A 19,140-nucleotide genomic window follows, 5' to 3' on the forward strand; every position below is an offset into this window, starting at 1 on the left:
TCGGGCCGCTGCACCATTTGGCTTGGCTTCTCCGACTTGAAAGACAACTAAACAGACAACACCGTGAGATTGTCAAATCTGTTGAACATTTTAACAATTTCGAGTATATCAAGTTTAAGACGGAAGAGTGCTCTAATTGATTCTCTGCTGCTATATCGTTCTCGCATTGGCCATTTCATCAAAAGCAAGCCAAGCCAGATGAGGAAACCCATCTGAGCTTCGGCCTTGCGGGGCTTGACGGTACAACAGAGCTGGGCTAGGCATAACGCGCTGTGGGGGCTTGGTCATATTGAGCTCAAATATCAAGGATTAGACGGCTATAATTGCCGGCTGACTGCTTTTTACCGCGTACAAACTCGCATCGACCACGGGATTGTCGATGGATCTGGCCGCGATACCCGTAAGGAGTGGAACACAAGAGTGACTGTCACTGCTGTGTTGCTATTGAGCCGTCTTGAAACGGCTAGTGCTGACTCCAAAGGATCTTGAACGGAACCAAAGGGTCCTGTAGTTGAATGATGTCCACTTAGGGAACGACTGTGCCAGTGATAGTGAGTTGAAAGGAAATTATAGGACATTTGCTGTCATCGTATATTTTCACCTTTTCGATTTTGTCATTGGCGCGGATACTAAGAAATTAAGCAGCTAGCCTGCTTGCTCCCCCGAGAATAGACCGTAGATGATTCAGAAATGGAAAAGTTACTCACTTGCGGATGGTTTAATGTTATTATAGAAAGAGAGGGTCTAGATAAAATTTGTAAAATGTTTCTTTTAAAAGAGAGTATGTTGATAGACTAAGCAATAGTTTCTGAGCTCAAAGTGACAGGGTTAGCCATACTGAAAAAACCCCAAATATGCAGATATTACATGGCTGAACGTAGTATCAGTCGCTGTACCTCCTCTTACCACAATAAGAATTATAAAATAAAAATGGGGGTTATCTCTGTAACTGGATAGTTATACGAAAGCTGATCTTTTCGTTTATTGGCAGGAGGAATATTCGGTGACTTCGAAAATGGGCCCAGGCTAGCTAAACCCATACTACTGCGGAAAGATCGCTAAAGAGGCCAATAGGACGTGGCGGTATGTCTATGCGCTCGATAGGTCCTTTTGTAAAAGGTATTCCTTCGGATGCAAAAGCTCATTTGCCGATGTCTGATATGACGGGGATATTGAAAGCGTTAAGCTGATGGTACTCCAGTCAAAAGCCTCAATGTTGGGTATATAAGTCCTTGACCCTCCCAGATATCTGCCAGCAATCACTCACTCAAACACCCCAACTTCATATCAATTTTCAACCAACTTCTACAATCTACAACCATCAAAATGCTCATCAACACCAGCATTGTCACCCTTCTCATGGCAGCCTTCGCTGCAGCCTCTCCCATCACAGAGCCCACATCTACCCTCACCAAGCGAAACTCAGTCAACGACTGTGGCGACTCTACTTTTGAGAACCACTCGTCTGGAGGCTCTCCTCAAGTCTCTGACTGTCAGCAAATCGCCCGCAACATCGCTGGCGGCGGCACCTGGACCGTCGGTGCTGGTGGCGAGCAACACCAGCTGGTCCAGTACGGAACCTGTGCTTTCGGTGCACAGGGCGCTGGATCCAACATGAATGCTGCTTATATCGGGAATCAGGACATCATTGATCTGATAAACAGCTCTATCCAAAAGTTTCAGTGGGAAGGAAAGGTTGGCGCTGCTGGTGTCATGGGATGCCAGAGTCTTACTGGACTGGTCGGAGGAGTTGACATGCGATGGGGTATCTACCATACTTAAGCACTTTTTACATTGCTTTGGTGGTGATGAGTCATGTCTGATTACAGTATTGGGGGCCAGGAGAGTATAGTGATGGATGCAAGAGGAGCTGTTGTTTATACAATGCATGGTATTTTCTATTCTTAGTCTAGCTCTTGTTCAGCTAGTCAGGCAACGACTTTTGTTAACTGTATATATAACACCGTTCTTCTATTGAGATGTGAGGTGATATTTCTTTCCAGAAAGTTTTCTCGTTTACAAGCACGACCTTCCTTCGCTGTAGGTAATATATAGCTGCTGACCTATACAAGTTCTCTCATTCAAGGCCCCAAACGTGTACATGTGTCATTGTCTTGGCGCACCCCGATAAATAGCTTGCGATATAAACCCTGGCGCAGTCAAATATCCATAATATACAAATGGGATGATCCCAATGCCAATGAATAGATCTACATACAATCCAGTGAGCACGAAACCTTCCTAGCGCGTCGACACCAATTGGCCATAGGTTTCCATTTTCGAGTTCAGCCATCCTTGGCTGAGACCCACAAGCTCAAGATATACAGCTTACTGGAATAACAGGTGACGTGACAATCCAGAGCTGCTTCTCAACGCCGAGATTGGGACGACCCTATCATGGGCGGGGGTCGAACGAAGTAGGGTTCGAATGCCATTTGCATGATCTGAGCAAGTGAGTCCCGACTCACTCGAATGGTGGGGAGAGAATTGATATTCAGGAAGTATGGAGTCAAATCTCCCCTCAAATCAGGTTGACGAGATGCCTGACGGATGTCTTCCATTGCCTTTGCACCCTGCAGAATTCGCTGAGATTTCTGGTTCGGGAGAACCATCGACTGGCTGAAGTCTGAAGATTGGTTAGTTTCATGGCCCGATTTAGCTAGTAGCAAAGTATCAGTGTCGTGTACCAAGTTGAAGGAACTTCTGAATTGTCGTGCCTGCGATTGGCACATAGCGATGTCCATCTAAGACGGCAAATAGTATTCCGGTTTGACTCGTTCCTAGAGGACTTTTCGGGTTGTAGTAAGCTTCGACAAAACAACCAAACACCTTTGCTCACAGCATCGGCCTGACTCGCCCTGGGACTTATTAGCCCCTCCAGGGCTATAGTTGAGTAGAGCCGGTGTGATAGTATCGCTGCGACCGAATAGATAGCCCATTTTCATATGAACAAGTTCATGGGTTGTCGCCTGGGTGAGAGGAAACAAGTACTTCTGAAAACCCTCGACATCTCCTGACTCAGCCACGCTCACCGCAGCATCCACAAGCTAAATAATTCTCATAAGTACATTGCATTTATCGAGGGAAAGGGTGAGGCTTCTTAAAGATTTGTTGATGTGAAAAGTAGCAGCATATTTTGGACTGTATGCATTAGAGTCCCTGGCTTCCAAGAGGCCTGGAATATTAGGCAGCCATAACCCCGCCTATGATACAGGACCAACTCGTCCATCTCAATGCTCTTCCTCAATCTTTCTTCAATCTTCCCTGATTCTATACTCTCTCATTACTTCACCATGGACCCAGAAGAACTAAAAGCCCTAACTGAGACGCTGAAAGAAAAAGCGGCGGCCCAATATAGGCTACGTGTCCCATTTCGAGATATCCAGTCAGAGCGCCATCGCCATGTGCTAGATGGGGCAATCAAAAATGCCTTGGCTACTGAACTTGCGCAATTCACGTATGCTCAAATCATGGATGGGCTACCGACCGGAGATGTGTGTTTTGACCGCCGTTTCCCTCATGTCTTTGGTGAACATCCTATCGACTCATGCCACGATGAGCTATGTCCCAGGGCTCTTGAAAAGGCCCAAGAGTATTATCAACAGTGGGACTCCGATATTCTCACTTTTGATCTAATGGTCAGTTATGTCTCTAATATTCTTTGTCGTATTGCTACTCACTGTTCTAGACCATTGAGAAATATCAACATGCCGAGATTGGGTCTAGAGCTTTTAAGACACGTCTAGTGGAGCTAGTAGCAGTAGCTCTTCATGAAATCGCCGTTCTGTTATTTCAGCTTGACTTCCAATTACACAGAGGAGGAAAGGCAGACATTGACTACGTTACCAACTGGAGGATACCAGCCTCTGAGCTTGAAGGCCTTGTTGATGTCCCCCCACGGCCGACGCTCTTTAGTCACCACGCCTACCTCGATGCAGACATCTACCCGAATGGAGTTGCTGACATAGTTGGGTATTGGGCTGAGGATCGTATCCTCGGAGGCGTAGCAATCTTTGACCGTCGGGCAGAAACTTCATCAGATACGCCATTGCCCAACATCTACTTTCATTCCTGTCGCCATAAGCAGACTTATCGCGTTTACCAGCTTCGTGATGATCAACAAGAGGCACTGTTTGCATTCCTACTCGCAGAAACAGACTGTCCTCCTCCTGAGCCCAACCCGCTCCCTGTTTTGAGTGATGCACAAAATCGCGTTCGTGTGGACTCGGAATACGCCCTCACTCATCATGAGATCTTTCGGGATATATGGGAGAGGAAGCCAATCACAATTGAGCAGCGGAGACTCATAGACAGACAGGCAAAGTCGGATCTTGACTATCCTGAAGCCCTCGAGGAGGTTATCCGAATCAATGAGCAGCTTGGGTTTCCCATCCCAAAATTCAGAGAACGGTCACCGTCAGTATGATATCTGATGTAGTTAAGTATACACCGTTGATTGTGTGAACGTGAGGAATCTAGATTGCTTCAAATAGCTATAAATAGAAATTCAGAAGTTGGAATACGATACCCGCTACACTCAAAACAATCGTGTAAATTCAAGTGCGTTCAAGCCTGTCTTCATAATTCTCAAGATCACGATTCGATACTTTTATTGGCAATGATCAGTTCAGAGGCTCAAGAGGAAAAGACCTACAGACAAGCAGATATCACAAACAAGTTCTGGGCACAGGTCACTTAAAGAATAGTTAGAACGCAGATTAGGATAACTCCTCTCATGACCTAACCGACCTGGCTACCGGTATAGATGCATCTACGACCCGTCCTGGTGCAGTTAAATATCTATAATATATAAATGCAATAATCTTAATGTCTATAAATAAATCTACATGCAATCTCATGAGCGTGATGTCTCCGAGTAATACCTTGGAGAGGAGCGCACCATAGTTCCAAGAGCTTTTCAAGCTTGACCGTGAAATCGACCCGGCGAAATTGAGTAGGAGGGGTAGTTGTACCTGTCAAGGGAGCCTGTATGATTTTGAGGAGGATGCTGAGCCATTGGATGTTCTTGTAGATGGCGATAGTGATGACGGTCGGACATGGTAAAAGGTTGCTGGACAATGGAAGGCGACAAGTGGCTCTTGTTCTGTAGAAGAATGCTTGCGGAGTCATTGCGTATATGAAATGTCTCTACCGGCTCTCTGGGAGTTCTTATCGCTCGTCCTGGGTGAACAAGATTGAAGAGAGCAACGGTGACGAAGATCATCGAAGCGTCAAACACATAAATATATATTTCAGTTGACTGCAATGCGCCATTCGATCCGGTGATGTACTCAACCAAACGGAAAAGAGATCGGATCATGATCAGACCACTGTCAACGTAGAGAACGAGGGCAAATTGTTTCCAGGGAGAGGTTGAAGAAAGGCTTTTGCTGGTCGGGTTTGCAGTAATTCGGCGATAGAAGATATGAAGAATGGTCATAAAGAATGCGAAGAAGTAGATTTGGACAGCAAGGCCAACGATGATGATGTTCTGCCCCATCTTCTGGTCACCCTTGGACTTGGCTTTGGCCAGCATACCTCCTCCTGTAGTTATCAGAGGTTAGCATCACGTCTAACGCCAAAGGATACAGTTTCAAGTTACCCGCGGACTGTGCCAGAAAGGAAATGACATCACCAATAACAAAGGTCTTTGTCAAAAATTCGATCGGGACCAGTGAGTAAGAGTCGGCTTCGAGGGATTTGATAAGTCTTCCAAGCGACATATAGATAGAAGCTGCCAACATGGTCGGGCCGAGGAGTAGAAGCAGACTTTGGAGTACATAAGGCATAAGAGCCCAGTCAGGAGTCTGCTTTGCAGATATTGCACGCCCGGCATAACCAATTGCCTCAACTGTTGCAGATTGATGAGTGCATACTCGGGGGCAAGCAGTGCCGGCTCACTTACAAATACATCCAATAAGGAATGGAACAAGATAGAAAGTTCTGTGCCAAATGAGTTGAAAGAGGTGGCAGAGTGTTAAAGCACTAAAGAGAGCCAGGAAGATAATTGCGGCGATGAAGGATGGGTCGTAGTGGTACAGCTTGAATTCCGACATGGCAGGGGCGTTAGGTGCAAAACAACTGAGCTTTGGTGTAAGAACAAGGCAGACGAAAAGCGAGGGGAAATCTTTTTTCTTTCTTAAAAAGTGACACAAACGAGCGTCTAGAATATGGACCCAAGAGTGGTTGTACAAAAGAATTCTCTAGGGGTATCTGAATTATTTATCTGAAAGACGATTCCCCTTAACATACGAAGACAACAATGACCGGCCTATCCGTTGATGTTAGGCTTGCTGATCGACCCACCCGTATTTTTTTACGAGCGGGGCATCTGTGAGTGCGGTATGAAGTATGTAGGATTGGATTAAAAATAGGACCTCTAGTCTATATAGGTTAGCCTGGAATTTTATACACGTATTATAAAGCTTACCTGTAGTGATTTATTTATGACATTTTCATGGATTCGGGACAACTGCAACACCGCATTACTGGCTTACAATTATCAGCCCAGTAATTCATACTGACTTTTGACTGTCATAATTAATTACTTTGTCCTCATCATCTGATAGGCAAAGTGGATAATCCTGTAAACAATAAATACTGTTATAATAAAGAAGAGCAAACCAATCTCTCAGAGTACTATTATTGTCCAAGCCAGCTCTACCATTGCTGACTGCCAACGGTGCGGTAATCTTGAAATTCTTCAGTTACCGCTCTAACAGTTGAGAAGCCAGACTTCTTAGTCGAAAAGGAAATCTCAGTTTGTGAATAATTAGACTACAACTTTGGTCATGCACCATTTCGATCCTTTCTTCAAATTTGTGGATAGTCGAGGGTACAACGATCAAAACCAATGCAACAAATCCTAGAAGACCGTTGGCCCATCCAAGACCCGTTGCTTCATACATCTGTAGCCTATCGAAAGGTAGCAATGCTGCAACAAATGATCTCAGAATCGTCAATGATGCTGAGAAAGATGCAGTATATCGTGGATATGTGTCAGGTATGTAATTTGGAATCGTCTTTCTCCCTTGCCGTCAGCCTTGTACGAGGCCAACAAGCTCTTAACTTTCCAAACAAAGGCTTAAACAGTAAGAATTCTGAATACGGGACTAGATAACGTCCGTTACTTGTTCGCTCAGGCTGAGGCGGCTGGGTACCTTCACAGCCGTGCGTCCCATACACAAGATCGAAACGCTTATCATAGGAAGAACCCAATATATAGTGTAATACATCGCCCAGTCGTAAATGAAGAGACCGCAGACTAGTGCCAATCCACAAGGGCTCGTAATGATAGAAGCGAGCCGAAACTTGGTTGGTGCACTATTTCTCTTAGTTCCTTTCTCTCGACCATAAGGTCCGTCACATTTCCGATACCAATGACCCCGGAGATGATGCCGATACCAGCAGAGACAAAATTTAGCCCGCTAGTTCCTTCGTCAAAGCCTACTACTATGGATAGACGAACGACAAGGTATCGATGAAAAGATGGAGAACTCCGTATGATATCGCGATGTAGAATGCGATTAGTGTAACAAGCGAAGCGAGAAATTGAAGTTTGGCAGGACGAAGTACCGCAGCCCAGAACTTCATAGTTTCAACTGGTCGTGGAGTAGATCTATTTGGTACTGCTGAGTCTTGAGTATCCCGAAGGAGTGAGGCATTGTGTCTTTGGAGAATCACGGGCACCAAGGTTTCGTCGAGCAGGAAAGTTGAGATAGGAACAAGCACGCCTGACTAATCGTGATATCAGTGCCGGGTGCATGAGAAACAGCATAGGCTTTAGGATACACATAATAATTGAAATCAACCAATACACCCAACGCCACCCTTTGGCACATATCAAATATCCACCAACAACAGGGTCGATACATGAGCCAAGCAGAGGTCCCAGGGCCTAGGTCGAGATAGCGCTACCTCGCGTCTCAAAAGCCATCATACCAGCAATGCTTCCACTCCCAATCGAGATAGCCACTACTCCCGCAAAGCCCATAGAATCGAAAACCAAGAAGTATCCCTAAACTGTTACTCAGATCCGTTCACACGCTAAAGATAGCGAAGAATATAATTCCTTATATATAAAGCTTTATTAGGCCATACGTCTCGCTCAGTAATGTAATTAGAATCGGTCGAAAGATAAGACCGAGAACGTAGACTAATGTGATAAAGTTAGCGGCATAGGAAGACATTTCGTGGAACTCGGCCATGATGCTTGGTATTACAGGTGTAAATATTGAAGAGTCAGGTAGACTGTCATGTTGTCAATAGAGGTGCACCAGGTAGTTTAAGTAAGGACTCGCGTTACGACTATATAAGCAGTGATAGAAACCGCGATATTAAGCCACTTCCTCTTACTGGACCAGTTTTTCTGGATTTTCTGGATAATTGGCTCCTTAACAAGCGACAGAATTCAGATCATAATGCGCAGGATGGCAACTCTCCCCCTTCTCCTGCTCTCTTATCATAGCATCGCGCTCAATAGAGTTGTCCTGCCCAACTTCCAGAGTAACTGCAATATCCTCTTCTCGGTCTCTGATGGCGGACGTTTTTGTTTAAACGATCTTCAAAAATAGGCATTGAAAAGTCGAATCAGCATGACAAGCTATGGATATTGGCCTGCCTCATAGGCCAAGCTACGAGGGCCGGGAGGCAGTATATATCTCTCAGACCGTGAAGATACAGGTTACTTAAAACCAGTTCAGGACCAATATATATTTCTCGGGTTTTACGGATTTCGCCAAATCAGTGAACTCCGTAACTACTGAAGCTAGATCCTGTGTGACGAAAGTGGGTTCCTGAAATTTACGCGTATTTCAGCAATTGCCCCAAGCTCCTTTATCGCGCTATCTACAGGTGTTCCAATAAGGACGGTTTTATTTTTAGTTCCGGAGTTAAGTCATAATTGATGACCTGCTACTACCTGGTTATGCTGCTATTATTACACTATCGGGATCTTTATTTTCCCTAGCTCCAACTTCGTTCTCTCACAATCTAAAATACGCGTAATTAAGAACCAGCTACTTCCCTTTTGTTTTACTTTTTCGCCATCCTTACACGTTGCTGCCGCATAAAGCATATCGGTAGTATCACCCAATCCAGTCACTTATGAAGACCCCTTGCGGTTTCTTTGGTACTATGCAGTTTACTCCAGGAATGCAACGCTGTAGGCATAAAAAATCAAGGAAAGGCTGCCTCGAGTGCAAACGCCGTCATATCCGGGTAAGTTCTCTTTATGTACTACATACATGCGTCAGTATTATTAACAAGCTTTGGCAGTGCGACGAAGGCAAACCTATTTGTATAAACTGCATTACTGCAGAGCGAAGTTGCGAGTATCGCGAGCGCAAGTCTCCAGTATGAACCATACCCCATGATATTTTGTGTCCATATCATCAAGGTCATTTACAAATCTTTGGTCGCTTTCTCACAGGTTATTCACAGAATCTGAATGATGCCACCTTGTCATCCTCGGAGTTGAACGCGACCTTGATGCAAGATGCAGACAACTCATCAGCCACAAGCAGTCTAAGAATAAAAAAGGCACAAACGACCGACGTGAACATGAGTCACCTAGAGTTACTTGCTCATTTTTCATTTGCCATATATGCCCCAGAGCTTGAAGAGGATGATTTATCTACAAAGTTAGTACTAGAAGCTGCTCTGAAAGAGGAGTATTTAATGCTTGAGGTCCTGGCAATCTCGGCTCGACACTTATCAACCACCGATACCGACGAGGCAGATTGCTATTCACGCAAGGCAGTGGAACTGCAGACCAAGGCTATTGAATTATTCAACAATGCCGACACTGTTGCTGCTGATGATAATCCCATAGCTAGGCTGCTCTTCTCCTCCGTACTGGGCCGCCACATGTTGGTCGATGTGCTCGCCAGGCGAGATGCTGATCTCGAGACATTTATCGACCGATTTACCCAAGGTGCACGAGTTCACCGGGGCGTCAGAGCTGTCACGACAGCACAAGAATGGGAGATACTACTGACGTCAAAGGTCGGGCCTCTTATCACGAAAGGCCTTGATCCTCTGGGGTATCATGACACACCTCCACTTCGCCCTCATTTTACGTCACTGCTTTCGCGGACGGCACGGTTGGACGATCATGATAAGGAGGCATGCACTAAGGCTCTTTGCATGATAGAAGGGGCTCTGGATGATCTACAGTATCCCGACAGGAGCTCATTTGCCTTGCGCATGATATTCGTTTGGCCGATTCTATTACCAGAACGATTTATCGTCTTGCTAGAAAGGGGTATTCCGGAAGCTATTGCAATCATGGGCCGCTATTCTATTCTACTTCACGCTGGGGAGTCACTATGGCAGGTGATGGATGTAGGACCGTATTTGTTAATGCTCGTCTCTTCGTTTCTTGGATCTGATTGGGACGAATGGCTGTAAGAGCAGGAGATGTCATCAACAGGCTATTAGCCCATATTCACCGTACTCGCATTGACCCATCCTTCACTGTAGGCGATGGAGACTTGTAGATCTACACAAGTGGTCTCGATCAATGTCCCAAACACGTGCATGCCTCTTTCCTTTGGCACACCACAATATACTTGACTGCTTCTACGCTGGCCGCTTAGACCTTGTTTCCTTCAGATATTCCTTGATGACTGCATGTCTCGCCTGTGACCGTATAACCACGTCAAAGTCAAAGTGTTCCGGTTGGGTGTTGAACCCTATGGTGTAGTCGTAAAGTGGCACTGGCAGCTCCGCTCCGCTAGCGTCCCTTTCCTTTACAACGCTGCCAGCCCAGGCGACCCGAGCCGTCAAGATGTGAAGAGACCGCTCGGCGATGTTCTGTCCTGGACAGATCCGCCGCCTGAATCCAAAACAGCTGTAGTTCTGCAGGTTGGGGAACTTGGACAGCGGTTCTCTGTAAGTAGGTGGGAACTTTGGGTCCAGCCATCTGTCCGGCCTGAAGTTGTCTGAGTCAGGGTACAATGCCGTGTCTCGATGAATTGCCCTGCAACACGATGAAATTAGCATGTTTTCTTGGCTCAAGGAGCAGAGTTGTGTCGTAGTATAGACCTACCATTGGTTGGGATGGAATATCGTTCCCTTTTTGAAGGAAAACCCTTCGTATTCGTCGTCCTTGGTCAGCTGGTGAGGAAACCCACCTGCTGCGACAGGGCGCCACCGCAGCACCTCCCTGATAACGGCACGTACCGTCGGAAGGTTCGGTATATCCTCAAACTCGGGCATTCGGTCGCCCACCTGTTCATCTAGCTCATCCTGCATCTTCTTCTGCCACTTTGTACGACATCATGGCCGCAGCTGTGGTGCCGCTCCCAGCTTCGAACAAGGTGCCGATTACGTAGGCCCCCTCGTCATCAGAAAGCTGATAGCCGTCCTTGTTCTCGAGGAACGTACGTGTGAGACACTGAGCGTCAGAGCCCTTCTCCAATGCGCGGCACACATCATACTGAAGCTCTCTAAAGAGGCTCAGTTCCTCCTCGTGTAGCCTTCGCCCCTCCCTCTTGAAGGGGGCTACTGCTTCTGGCAACCTGTTGAGGAATGGCATCGAGTCAACAAAGTAGGCTCCGGGTGATGCGACTCGCTCCAGATTATGGACAACTTGGATAATTCGCTTGACAGCGGGCTGGTCGCCCGTTTCTATCAACTTGCCGAATCCAATTCGGAAAATACCCCCCGAGGCGTACAGCTGGAACCATTTGACATAGGTGGCAGGTGTCTCGGGCAGCGACATGAGCAGCTTCTTGGACTCATAGTCCTGGACGGTTTGGTAAGAGTCAGCTGCGGCTGGCATGGTCAACTGATGCATCAGTTTCCGGCCTAGACGCCATAGATCTGCATTCAAGGTCGACGTTAGCCACAAACTTTTCTTCTTGTGAGCTGTTGAGCCTCACCATTATGTGGGAGAAGCAATGGCCTCATCTCGCGCGAGACGATTCCAGATGCCATGGGGAGAAACTCGCGTGAGGAATAATAACTGCCTCGTTCGCGTAGGAGATCACTGGCAATCTTCTCGGTCGACAAGAGGACATGCTGCCGCCCAGCGAGATTGAGACGAAAGATCGGGCCGTATGTGTCGGCCCATTCCTTGAACTTGAGCCAAGAGTGGTATTGGAGGATCTCAAAGAGGTTTCCGACCAAGGGCTTACCTTGCGCATCATGGTTAGTCAAACGTGGCTAGTGGAAATACAGGGCCGAGTCAGTGCAAGGGAGAGTGATGGGAGATATCGTTGTGCACTTGGCATACCTGGTGGGCCAGGCAAAGGCTTCCCGCTGCCTTTGGTGTTAGACGATGAACCCAATACCAGCCAAGCGATGGCTATAATGGCTGCTATCCATACAAGAAGCATTGCCACTCTCCTTGTATCCAGGAATGCTGTCGGGCGGATAATGACAGATGGCAAGGATCAGTCGATGTCGTCGGCAGAGGCTCAAGACGTCCAGACAATAGACAAGCAGATATTACAAATAACTACAGGGTCCAGGTCACTTAAAAGAAATCAGGAAGCTGATGAGAAGAACCCCTCTTGTGACTTGACCGACCTAACTGCCGATATAAGTGCATCTACGACCTGAACGTACGGGGGAACTTGACTTGGCCAACGTCAACCCCATTCAATACCCCGAGAAAAGCGGCATCCTTCGTTAGTGGTCAGCATTTAAATGCAAGTGGGCACGGTATTCAAGTACCATGGCAAAAGCAAACCACAATTGCCTCACCAGGCCAATCACACGGCGATAGCATTGACTGTTATGTGCAACAGCCCAGAAATAGGCACGTATTTAGTGAAAGGTTGCAAAGAAGTTTGTGAATTAGGTTTGAGAGTCCAAGCCCTGCTATGTAACAGAGTGACTAGACTCTTGAATTAAAGTATCTATAAAAGAGGCCATCGTCGTGATGTTGGTATCAGTGTGGCCAAAACTGTGCAGCCAGCGAGACTCAACTGAAACCTCTGTGGTTCCCCTCCCCGATGGCTGTAGTTCAATGCTCTGTATAACTGGCATTTCATTCTTCTTGTTATGTCGCTGATGGGCTTTAGGCGGCTCTGTCACCGTGTCGTGACTCCACGATAGTTCCAAGTCACTTCTGGACTCAGACTTCTTCTGTTCGACTTGAACTGTGACCTCTTGGAATACAACGATGCCACCGTTTAGGAATGATTGTTGATGTGACGTATAGTGACGCTCAGGGGGGTAGACGTCTACTGTGTCTGTCGATGGGAGGCGCTCGTTGTGGGCTTCACTGCTCTCAGCGGGACATAAGTTTATCGTTGAGGACGAGCGTGTAGAGTCTTTTGACGAGGCTCTTAGTCTCATTATTGGAACGCGGGGCTTCTTGCCTTTTGAGTTGATTGATCCTTCGGAGCGCTTTAGTCGGCGGAGTGTTGATAAGGGTCCGGAAGTAAGCTCGTTATTAGCCCGGCTTGCGGGCATCGTCGATGGATCAAAATCCTGGTGAAGAACCCGCACAAACTCCTGCCTCGATTGTTCCAAGACTTGTCGCATGCCGAAGAAGTTGAGAGGGACCCATTGGCAGTTGGGACCGGATGATATTACAGGGTGAGAGATCTTGAGTCTCAATGCCATGATGACTGTCTCTTCTGCATCTCCTCCGTCGATTCCATAGGGAAGTCGTAGTATAGTAGGACTTAGCACGGCATCATGGAATAAAGGTTCCTGTACCCATTCGTATAGTGAGTGAATGGCATCGGAAAGATAGTGAGCAAATAATTCTTCATCTCGAGACCTCGAAGAGGCTCCTGACGTCCTCAACCTTTGAATGACTTCTGGAACCTGAAACCCACTTAGCCCTTGTACCATTCTGACGTGCGTTTCGTCGATAGTATTTAGCGGCAGAGGTATCAAGGGAAGTAAATCACGAGCATCCTTTTGTACGAGGACATGATGATTGTTAAGTCCTCGATCCTGGATTGAGAACAGGCCAAGATGAACCCCGGGCTTGATACGACCTTGCTGAGATATAAAGGCCTTCATGTCGCGTAGCTTGAGTTCGAACTCGCTCGACGGGATCTGCATCTGCAAATGGTTCCTCGCATCGTTGCATACTTGAACAGGGTCGACGAACCGATATCCAGCTGTCTCTAGTCTCTTTACCTCGTCATCTGATGTCAGACGACGGACCAAAAACATGAGTGCTCCTCGTTCGTCGATCTCGTTCTCAAGTTCAATCCCAACCCCCTTCTCGAGGTGGCTTTCTCCTGTCGTCGTCGATCCCTTGCGTAGTATCTCGCTCGTGTCGGAAGTTTGATTGTCGCGATGCTTCTCCAGTGCCTGTAGGTATGCAGGGTTTGCAACAGATCGCTTGGGAATGATCTCATCCCATAGAATACCCATCGTTGTGATGGATTCGTCGAGACGATCGCTGAGCTTGGAGGCGGCGACGCAGAACAACTCGCGGAAGATGACTGAATATCCATCGATAAGCTCTCCGTCGGCGTTGATGAGCTGAATCCCCTTTGTCGGATCTTTGTGCTGGCTTTTGTGCGGTAGCTGTCGTAAATGTTGCTTCATGCCGTTTATTAATCCCGAGATTCCAGTCCAGTTTCGCGATGCCTGGAACATCCAGTGGAACTGCGGATGTGCAGTGTTGAATTTATCGTCGGTGTTCTATAATGGAAGACTCGATATCAGTAGCTGAGCTTGTCATGTAGACCTAAGATATGAAAGATGCAAAATCATCTCACCTCTCCAATGAAGAAATCGGTGACAACGGTGTTTGGGAACACTCCGTTGCTGTCGACGAGAAGGCATCCGTCTTTGTTAAAGACAACAGCTGCTAGCTCAATCTGTTGAGCACGAAGGGCTGCATCTCTTAGCGTGCGGGCTCGTAGGATAGCTGATCCAGCAATGATGATACAGGCACTGAAAGACTATCAGAAGTCAGTAAGGCGGCCCGGAAGTATGACGACTGGTGCTGCGCCGATGAACGATGCGCCTGAGACCTACTAAACAAATAACTGCAATCGCGGTCGCAGTGCGAGATCCTCGTTCCAATTTCTTTAGATGAAGCAGCCTGTACTGAGTGCCCACAGAGGCACACCAATGCATACTGGATACCGCCCCAGCAAGGATGATGGCAGAAATAGTTCGCTTCCACCAACTACTCGCCGAGAGTGACTGGAAGATAAAGAACATGGCCAGCGCTACAGTACTCGCAGCGACAGCGATAACAGCAGCACCTACGATATACGCAGGCTCGTAGATACACTGATAGTTCTTGATTGAAGCGTTGGCCAAGTAGTGCATACCGCAGATGGCACAGCCGCAGAGTATACCAGCAGTTATTACTCTCCACCAGGCGATTCGATTCGAGATGCCTATCGCGTAGAATGCGCCGAGGAGCACAAGAACAGGCATGCAGAAGGAGATCACTGTCATGCCACTGGAGTATACAATCTGCATCTCTGCCTCGCCTTCAGCAAGAGTGAGTGCGATGTTGCCAATAAAGTGCTGCACCACAAGCGATATTAATTAAGAGTGTACGCAACGAGGTAAGCTGAAACTTACCATGCACCAAATGGCTATACCGCCCATGGTGATTGCGGATGAACATAGTATCAGACTAATGCATCTGTATTAGCAAACCGTCTTGGCAGTGTCTTTTTCTTGGCGAGAGGTATCAATCGTAGGTAGCATACTGATTCGAGATTCCGTTGAACCATGATCGCCGATTGATCAATTCGAGCGTCGAAGCCGCCCCCACCAAGCTGATGAGGTAGCTGAGCGCGAGATAGCCCGCATTGTACGCCTTTGGCACAATATGGCCCTGATACTGCTCAAGAAGGGCCTCGACAGTCATTTTTCGCTTATCGCAACTGCGCAACGAGAAATGGAAAAGGGATCAAGAGTCGAGAAGAATGGATACATGGCAGACTTAACGGATGGGGCCAGGGAATACAGATCGACAGATCTTAATACTCGAAGCGTCGAGGCACAAGGGGGGTCGCATCGGGCGTTTCATAAACGGAGGCGTTAGTCCTCCTAGAGATTTTAAACTTTGAGAGAGTCATGGGCTTGCAGGTGGCATGAAAGCATAAATCCGATAGGGGGGGATGAGGCCCATACATTCCGCAGAGGCGACCAATGCCCGAGGGGAGGGCTTGAAACCCGGCACTTGGGCGTTTGCTTCCTATTGCTTAGTGCATTAGTCAGGTATGGGGTAGTGCTGACGGGGACAAGGATCTACTCGGGGTACTCGTCCCGTCTGCAGGATCCAAAAGCGAAGAAAAGTTGCTTGGTCCATCCCACTCTGTGATCTAATTTCAACCCTTGCTTAAACCGTAAACGCACAGACAGGCGCTGGAAAAAGCAACAGCGGGAAGTTAGCCTCACTTAGTGGTTAGCGCTGACCTAGGTCCGGGAGCAGGCGCACTAAAAGATAGTGGTATCTAAGCTGGCTTATCTCTGCGATCAAGGTTATGCAGAATGCGATGGGGGAGCGCCTTGGTAAAACACGCCGAGTTTGAACAATTGGAGAAACAGCGTCTGTAACACTGGGTAACACGAAATCAGGGCATCCAGATCTTCATGCATGCCGTCAGTTCCGTCCAGGCTTTTGGGACAGCTTAGCGCGGCAGAAGAGATGATGCACCTATATCACATCCAGGGGTCTCGGCCTATAGACCGGGTCGAGAACGGCTTTAGTAAAATTCGGATTTAGGAGCCGGGTTTGTGATAACAGTAGAAACTCTATCTCTCATGGCGTAGCGTAGACTCGCCTATAAAGCTAATGCTCTGTGGCTACTGTCAGGAGACGAACGGATTTGTATAGGTAGGGCTTAGGTTTGTAGATCTGGCGGCCGCCGCATCCAGAACACACAGACCCTTGGCCTAAACAGCCACAACTAGCCCCAGGCGAACTATCGACTTAGTGCACTCGGGGAACAGGCGGGGATCAGCCCGGGGGCATTCCAGCGCGCCCAGAGCTTTGAGTTGAGGCGGCGCACTAAAACGGCCAATGGTCGGATGAATTGTGTCACGCTACAGAGTGATTAATGCGATCCTGATTCATGGGCGCCCAGCTTTGTAATACGTAAAACTGTGGATTGGGAGTATTTGATCCAGAATGTTGCGATTGGCTTGTCTAACAATGCATTGTGATTTGCCAGTTCAATGACGATCGTAAAACTGAGCAATGCCTTGTATTATAGCTGACATACTCTACTATACTGTTGCTGGGAGCTCTTGTCCATTTATTCCCTGTGCCCCGATTATGGTGCCCATTGGAGATCTCTTATCTAATTGCTCTGTCGAGGACTTCCAGTCTGTGGCATGTTTGTTGCGCTACGAAATGTGATATCGCCCTCATGCACAAATGCCGCCACTCTTCTCCAAGACGCAACCCAACTTGCCGCGGCCACCGTCATTTTCACTACGCTCTATCTTATGTTCATGTGGATATATATCACAATTTTTTAACCGTCCTAGGAGCTTAAGTGGCATTTATGCTGTAAGGTCAGTGCCTCTTGTCACTGGTGCATCTGTGCAGAGTCCGCGCGTCACGGAATGGAAGCGCCGAAGCCGCAGAGTCCGAGCCGGTGACACGGCGCACGGACAGCAGACTGCCGCGGGTCGGGACGGAAACTTGGCCCTTCCATTCGTATATGGAAATATCTCGTATCACACCCTTGTTTGGCTCTACGGAGTGGCTTTAAAAATCGAGCATGTAAATTGACCCAAAACAGACTAATACGTAATGTGAATATCGACTTGCAGCGTTTCCTTTCTCGCCCACCATCCTGAGTAGTCGCTGCTTTAACCTGAGCCGTCCCTGAGCCTGACCCGAGTCTCGGCTGAGCCGATATCCTAGTGTYGCTTTTTGGCCCCTGGAAATTAACAAAATTAGAACAGCCCCACTCACACCAAGGTGACTTCGTTTAGTACTACTAATAGATAACCGCGCTCAAATGATACCAGCGGCATATCCTCTCTTTTTATCAAGTCTCAACCTGCAAAACTGATAGCCAAGCTGAAATAGTACGCTCTTGAAATTCAGTACATTATGACTTCTTTTGGGCCATGAATATGAGTTCTTCTTTCGTGATACGATACCTCGGGCTTACCTGTCGGCCGGAGTACTTAAGTAACCTCTATACTCGATCTGCGGCTTGATGGTGTATGGCAACTTTTCTGAGGCTGCCCAAAACTATAATTAGGGAAGCTATCCGCGTTGCGCGCTTTTTGATTGAGGAGACACGTCACAACTAACTTAAAAGATGAACTATTCCTGAAAGGCCTGCTGGATCAGCAGGTAGCCTTTCGCTATCACCGAGAAGTCTGCCTTGTGAGCATGGCATAATRCTCAGTGATTACGAAGCTGAGAGTAAGGGCAGGCCTTCTGTTCAGGCGCATTTGAGTTTGTGTGGCTCGGCAGTTGTGCAATTGGAAGGAAGGGAAAGCAGAAATATGTTTGTCCCATCGTGAAAAGTCTAGTCTGACCCMAWAAGCTAATTTGTGCCTTGGCTATCACTTTAAGATGTCCTAGCCTCGTCAGTCTTCTTTTGAAATACATATATTAACTTCAAGGCCTAGCATTATCAGCTGCCTATAGCGGTCTTACAAAACGAACGGACGTGGAGGCCAGGCTTCTGTAACGGAAAGGCTTGGCTGTCATCGTACATGAATTAGTATCCAAACCATTCAAGCTTATAACGTTTTTATAGTCATATCACGGGCACCATCCTTTATGGAGTGACGGAGCATCAAAGACTTGACTCGACCTTTGGGATTCAATGAAGAGAGCAATGACCGGCCTTCGTCCAATGTTCCGTAAACGCGGATGCGCTGCTGCTGCCTCCGGTTTAGCGGCACCGCTCAAACAGGCAAGACGCGCGTGCCGTACATCTACACCACTGCGTATCACGTGACCCCCCCTATATATAAGATAAGAACCTCCTTTAACCCTACTAATATATATCTTTAACCTCTGCTTCTTCCTATGCACTGCCTATTTAAATCTGCTAGTCTCTATTTTCTATAAATATCACTGCCTTTAGCTTACCTCCTTTAGCCTATTATACTATATTAGCATTTTTATTTAGAATACAGTTCTTTTGCGATACTTGCTTCTTAAAGCCTGATTATAGAGGGAATGAGATATACTCTAGCAGTTATTTTCCATTCTACCCT

General features: G+C 47.3%; 6 protein-coding genes across 6 annotated transcripts; 3 read left to right on the top strand and 3 right to left on the bottom strand.

Moving 5' to 3' along the window:
- Window positions 1-1,326: 1,326 nt before the first annotated feature.
- FMAN_06858 (uncharacterized protein) lies at window positions 1,327-1,782 on the top strand (the record flags this gene model as incomplete). Its single annotated transcript, XM_041825876.1, has 1 exon — window positions 1,327-1,782. The coding sequence occupies one exon, from the start codon at window positions 1,327-1,329 to the stop codon at window positions 1,780-1,782; it is 456 nt and encodes a 151-aa protein (XP_041691213.1).
- Window positions 1,783-3,293: 1,511 nt separating this feature from the next.
- Window positions 3,294-4,426, top strand: FMAN_06857 (uncharacterized protein; the record flags this gene model as incomplete). Its single annotated transcript, XM_041825877.1, has 2 exons — window positions 3,294-3,638; window positions 3,689-4,426. 2 exons carry the CDS (start codon window positions 3,294-3,296, stop codon window positions 4,424-4,426), a joined length of 1,083 nt encoding a protein of 360 aa, XP_041691214.1.
- A 492-nt stretch (window positions 4,427-4,918) lies between these two features.
- On the bottom strand, window positions 4,919-5,789 carry FMAN_06856 (uncharacterized protein; the record flags this gene model as incomplete). Its single annotated transcript, XM_041825879.1, has 2 exons — window positions 4,919-5,544; window positions 5,603-5,789. 2 exons carry the CDS (start codon window positions 5,787-5,789, stop codon window positions 4,919-4,921), a joined length of 813 nt encoding a protein of 270 aa, XP_041691215.1.
- A 3,346-nt stretch (window positions 5,790-9,135) lies between these two features.
- On the top strand, window positions 9,136-10,410 carry FMAN_06855 (uncharacterized protein; the record flags this gene model as incomplete). The annotated part of the gene is made up of 3 exons (XM_041825880.1): window positions 9,136-9,219; window positions 9,277-9,354; window positions 9,442-10,410. 3 exons carry the CDS (start codon window positions 9,136-9,138, stop codon window positions 10,408-10,410), a joined length of 1,131 nt encoding a protein of 376 aa, XP_041691216.1.
- Window positions 10,411-10,581: 171 nt separating this feature from the next.
- Window positions 10,582-12,341, bottom strand: FMAN_06854 (uncharacterized protein; the record flags this gene model as incomplete). Its single annotated transcript, XM_041825881.1, has 5 exons — window positions 10,582-10,981; window positions 11,051-11,232; window positions 11,291-11,811; window positions 11,886-12,140; window positions 12,239-12,341. The coding sequence occupies 5 exons, from the start codon at window positions 12,339-12,341 to the stop codon at window positions 10,582-10,584; spliced, it is 1,461 nt and encodes a 486-aa protein (XP_041691217.1).
- Window positions 12,342-12,828: 487 nt separating this feature from the next.
- On the bottom strand, window positions 12,829-15,811 carry FMAN_06853 (uncharacterized protein; the record flags this gene model as incomplete). The annotated part of the gene is made up of 5 exons (XM_041825882.1): window positions 12,829-14,619; window positions 14,697-14,882; window positions 14,959-15,462; window positions 15,520-15,574; window positions 15,651-15,811. The coding sequence occupies 5 exons, from the start codon at window positions 15,809-15,811 to the stop codon at window positions 12,829-12,831; spliced, it is 2,697 nt and encodes an 898-aa protein (XP_041691218.1).
- Window positions 15,812-19,140: the final 3,329 nt, after the last annotated feature.

This window comes from Fusarium mangiferae (assembly GCF_900044065.1).
Source record: "Fusarium mangiferae strain MRC7560 genome assembly, contig: FMAN_scaffold024, whole genome shotgun sequence".
Classification (NCBI taxonomy): Eukaryota; Fungi; Ascomycota; class Sordariomycetes; order Hypocreales; family Nectriaceae; genus Fusarium; species Fusarium mangiferae.